This window comes from Salvia splendens, chromosome 18, assembly GCF_004379255.2.
Source record: "Salvia splendens isolate huo1 chromosome 18, SspV2, whole genome shotgun sequence".
In the NCBI taxonomy this organism is placed as follows: Eukaryota; Viridiplantae; Streptophyta; class Magnoliopsida; order Lamiales; family Lamiaceae; genus Salvia; species Salvia splendens.
In genome coordinates this window covers 5,528,153-5,533,245 of record NC_056049.1, presented here as the reverse complement: position 1 = coordinate 5,533,245, position 5,093 = coordinate 5,528,153, and the positions used below count along the sequence as shown (strand labels likewise).

The 5,093-nt window shown below is 35.0% G+C and overlaps 1 protein-coding gene across 3 annotated transcripts; it reads right to left on the bottom strand.

The window, feature by feature from the left end:
• Positions 1 to 1,295: 1,295 nt before the first annotated feature.
• On the bottom strand, positions 1,296 to 4,264 carry LOC121777539 (NADH dehydrogenase [ubiquinone] iron-sulfur protein 4, mitochondrial-like). Of its 3 annotated transcripts, none has more exons than XR_006045517.1 (5): positions 3,848 to 4,110; positions 3,636 to 3,724; positions 2,910 to 3,037; positions 2,273 to 2,302; positions 1,296 to 1,582 (listed from the first exon to the last, which is right to left on the bottom strand). XR_006045517.1 is itself a non-coding variant. In XM_042174828.1 (5 exons), the coding sequence occupies exons 1-5, from the start codon at positions 4,115 to 4,117 to the stop codon at positions 1,523 to 1,525; spliced, it is 456 nt and encodes a 151-aa protein (XP_042030762.1). In that variant the 5' UTR covers positions 4,118 to 4,264; the 3' UTR covers positions 1,296 to 1,522. The 3 variants fall into 3 exon arrangements, 1 of the variants encoding a protein (XP_042030762.1); XM_042174828.1 differs by having other exon boundaries at positions 2,910 to 3,034; positions 3,634 to 3,724; positions 3,968 to 4,264; XR_006045516.1 differs by lacking the exons at positions 3,636 to 3,724; positions 3,848 to 4,110 and adding an exon at positions 3,184 to 3,617 and having other exon boundaries at positions 2,273 to 3,037.
• Between the last annotated feature and the right edge of the window lie 829 nt (positions 4,265 to 5,093).

Below are 5,093 nucleotides of genomic sequence, written 5' to 3'. Positions count from 1 at the left end.
GAGATGGCGTATTCATTAATGCAGTTTTATGAAATTTAACTATCTTTATCGAGAATGCAAAAATAAAGTAAAATATATATAAATGTAGTGAGTTTTCATGACCATACAGAACGGCTAATTAGTGATATTGTATTAATTGTATAAAAATCAAAAGCCACATATTGTTTTCTTTCATTTTAGACTTAAAGTAGGTGATGCTTATTTTTTTTCTTTTCGTGAATTCATCCAAACATAATTAAAGTGAGACTTCGAAAAAATAATGAATTCGCCTTTTCTTAGGGAAATTATTATTTCATGCAAATCACGGTTAGGGATGTCAATCGGGCCAGCCCACCGGGTTTCGGGCCAACCCTATTCGGGTTGCGGGTCAATCGGGTGCGGGCTAATCGGGTTGTTATTTTTTCGGGTTATAAAAGTTCAGCCCTAACCCTAAAAGCTCGGGTTTCGGGCTAGCCCATCGGGTTAATCGGGTTGCTACCGATAAAATTAACATTCGATCAATCCAATAAATAATGGTGAAAATTAGTTATATTTATAAAATGTAAAATATTTAATTATGATAAATTTGAGATATATGCGTAAACTCAAATATTAACATGATCAAATACTAATATTTGAGATTTATGCAACATAAAACATAAACATCAAGAAATTTTAAAGCATGTTTAGAAATTTAAATATATTTTTTTAGTGAATTTGAAGTTTCTAATTCATTTATCTATTATTATATTAATAAAAACTTAATATATAATTTATATATTTAATATATAAAATGGAAAGTTATTTTTTCAGTAATCTGTATTATAAAATAATCAATGAAGTGTCGAATTAGAGTCAAACAAATAGAACAATATAAATTTTATCGGGTTTCCGGGCCAGCCCATCGGGTTTTCGGGTCTGGCCCTAACGGGTTGCGGGTTAATCGGGTGCGGGCTAATCGGGCTGTAATTTTATCGGGCTGGAAATTTTCAGCCCTAACCCTATAAATTTGGCGGGCTATTCGGGTCAGCCCACGGGTTGCGGGCTAAATTGACATCCCTAATCACGGTGAACTTTTGAGTAAATTTACCGCACCCCTTTTATATTTATCTTTATTATTAAATCCACGTTGGGCAATGGTGCATGTGTTACATACCTTTATCAATAATTAGCAAAAGAAATATTTAACCAAGTAGAAAAAGTAGATATTTCTCCCTTAAGCTCCATTCGACTATATTGGACAATTGAGCTTAGTAAAAAATCTAACAAGATGGTTGTGTTTGACACATTAAAGATACCCATCTAAAAAAAAGAAATTAAAACAAACAAGTCTTTTCTCTCTAAAAGTTGGATATAATTCTGTAATACACAAGTATCTTGTCTTACAACAAAGTGCAAAGTGTATCGAAACTCTCTGCACGAACAAATCAAGCATGAAGGCACCCAAATGTTGTGTGATTTATTCACTCAAGGATAACACAGAATACTCATCCTTGTGCCTTCCTGAGCTAAAATCCCCAAGCAAATTATTACACTTGAAAAATTAGCTCGCCTCAGACTTAGGAGGGCCCTTCCATTTGAAGTTGTCTGCATATGCCTTCACCTGCAAACGAAACCCAGTAGGAAGACTACCATGAGTCTTGAGAGACCTCAAAATATCATTTTGTAGTCATCTTTGTAGGAATTTTAATGGAGGAGGGGAGGGGCATGTGCACATAGAACAAAAGAAAGAATCTCTAACAACAATAATAGATCAAGTAAGCCATCATCAAACGTATGTCAGTCTCATCACAAAAGGTAATGGTCTCAAAATCACCACTCACCTAATGTATAGTAGTATAACTATCAAAATGTTAAATAGAAGGCCAGTCAAAGTATGTAACAGGCCACTACTACAAAAGCAATTTAGTTTTCCAAAGCTTGTTTAAGTAATTCTGTCAAAAAATGCTAGGAAAGGAAGTAATCCATAAGAACTTCCATCCAAAACACAAGACGTTCCTCTTACCATCTACCAATAAACCATGAAAATTAATAGTGTATAGTGTGCTATACATGAAGGCGTGCGATTTGGTTTCAGAGTACTATTTTGCTAAAACAGCTAGTGCTATATGAACCAAACTATACCAAACATGAAATCACCACAAGTGAAAAGAAAACATAGATCATAAACTTTTGACATGTTTAGTACAAGTAAAAGTATAAATGGAAAAGGAGTTCAAGTTGCTTAACAGGCTGTTGCTAAATCACCTCAAGCATTAACAAGCACTAAATTTTAAAAATAAGGATATCTAACCTTCAATAATGGGGTGTGGTGCTTCTTGACCTGTGAATAAGAAGCAGTATGAAAACATAAGAAACTTTCATAGTCGAAGATATTAGACCAGCACTGTGGTGGAGTCTTGACACGGTGCCAAAATTGTAGATAAATGACTAATACATGCCAAACGATTCAACGGCACTAGAATTCACTCTTGAGTCTTGACACAGCGCCAAATTTTAGATTAAGTGACTAATACATGCCAGACGATTCAATAGCACCAGAATTCACTCGAGTCTTGACACAGTGCCATGTTGAACCAATCTCAAAATAGACAAAATACTGATATCAAAATCTGTTTAGTTAATAATTTAATGGCTGTGTCAAGATGGCCAGTTCCATTAAATACAGGACGACCAAAAAAATGCCAAACCAGATTCTTTAAGAGAACAAAAACAAACCTATGCTAATTCGCTTCTATTTTATTTAATGACACTACGAATAACTCAACTTTTATAGCATAGTCCATTCTCATGGAATTTCAAGATTCCAGCTGACAAATAAAGAACGTTTTATGGTCTAATATATAACCCTTGCAAAAAGAGATTCCAGCTGACAAATTTTAAACTTGGAAAATTTGTTCTGTCGGGATCTCAGACCAAGGAGACCATACAGTGTATTCCCAACCATATCTCTCAGCAAATGATACTGCAGCTTCTTGACTGTCAAAGCGTGCAGAATCCCCAACATTGGCATATGGGTCTCCAGTGGATGTCCAACCCATAAGTGGATTCCTCCCATCTGAAAATCAGAAACAATATATGCATATTCAACAACCATATTGATAAAAACAATCAGTGAATAATTGATCACATTCTTATGACTATTGACATCATCTTTAATTGTTAGAAAATCTAGAAATCCATTCATTAATTCCTTAAGCATACCAAGCACTAGAACCATTATGGACTCCTTTCTCATCTTCATTCCATTCACATTTTCATCTCATTCCTTTATGATTCTATTCCTGCGTGCCTTTGTCTCCTCCTTATCGGCCACATATTTTCCTTGCCATAAACATCTCAACTTTACTTTATCGTTACCGGTGAAATGTTTCCGGTAAAAAGTTTTCGATAAAGTGTTAAGACATGTATTTGAGCTGAAGAACATTGATCATCAGCCTATGATTCTCATGGATATAATAATTCAACACACTGGGAGCACTGACTCAACAAAGGCAATCGAATTGATAATACTGGAATCAAAGAACGAACTTGGTCGAATCGAATGATAACTTGCTAGCTCCAATGTTTCTTAAGGGTGGATGACAAATTGATCAAAGATAAAAGCTGATTGAGCCAAAGAAAAAATGCAAGCAATCAAGAGATGATAGACATACTTTTGTGTGGACAAGAAATTGATTTTCCATCTACCGACCTTCCCAGCTCCTTGCTGAGTAGCAGTTCTGGCAGGTGAGAATATCATAACCTATCCAACACCAAAACAAGTTCAGAGAAAAATACTCCTTACATCATGGATCTTTCAAATTACCTATTAACTTTTTACCTAATCCAAATACATAAATACATATAAACAGATACAGCCACTAACCCTAAAAGTTAAAAGAATAATATGCATCAATAGCGAATCGAGAAGGAGATACGAGGAGAGGAAACCAATCCATCTTATGCTTGAACGAATTCAAAGCAAACCGCCAAAATGCAAGTAGACCTTTCGGCGGAGGTGCTCTTGGGGGATGCCCGAAACCGTGCCGATCTCGCCGGGTTTTGTTTCGACCAATGCGCTTTCCGTGGAGAATGCTCTTGCCGATCGAGAAATGTTAATGGAATCACTCGCCAGCCGCCGAAGAGAGCTCGCCATTTAGAGATTGCTGGAATCACTGCACGGAAATGGATTCCTGCTGCTTATTTGAACAATTGTTGCTGCACTGAAAATATTTCAACACATAGGGAAGTTTCAATATTTTCTTTTAGGAAAGAGAAGGATAAGTTTTTAGGTGAATATAAATTCAGGTATTTTAATCTAAACTATTATTCTACATTTGTATTTTATTTTACTACTCATCATGTATTAGTTAATGATTTGTGAATCATATTTAAAGTGTCATGTGTTAATCACATGTTAATCTTAATCTTGTGTAACTAATTAGTCGAGTATAAGAAGCAAGTTAATATTTGTGTTGATCTAATAATAGAGTGCTTAATACTTAGTCCAAATATCTCATATTCAAGTCCATTATCAATAAAAAATAAATAAAAAAGCAAGTCAATCGTGTCCATGTATTAGCTTAATTATAAAGTGATTAATCTTGAAACCCAAAGTCTCGGCTTCGATTCTGATAGTAGAATTAAAGTTTAATTATTAATACATTTTCTACTTAGATTTTGGTTCTCATCCTTACAATTATTTTTATCAATATCTCATTCGCCTTTTCTCCTAGTTGATTGAATAAGATTTGTACAATCTCTAAAATCGTCGTCTCCTCCTCCCCTCATTCTCTTGCAAGAATTTCCTCGAAGAGTGCTCGTCACCGCAGACTATAGGTCCCTATAGTGCATACCTAAGACTATATCTATTTTATTAAATCAATAAATTAAGATATTTTGGTCCATAAGAGCATCTCCAGTAGTTCTGGACATGCAATAGCCCTCTCATAGCCTTGTCACTGTCACATCATCAGCATCAAAATCCTCCTGCCACATCATCTGCACATGCAACTGGACAAGCAACTGGACATGCAATAGCACAGCCACATCACTCAATTATGAAAAACAAATAATTAACAATCACACAAAATACGGAATTAAATATTCGATCAACCTCACGGCTCATATAG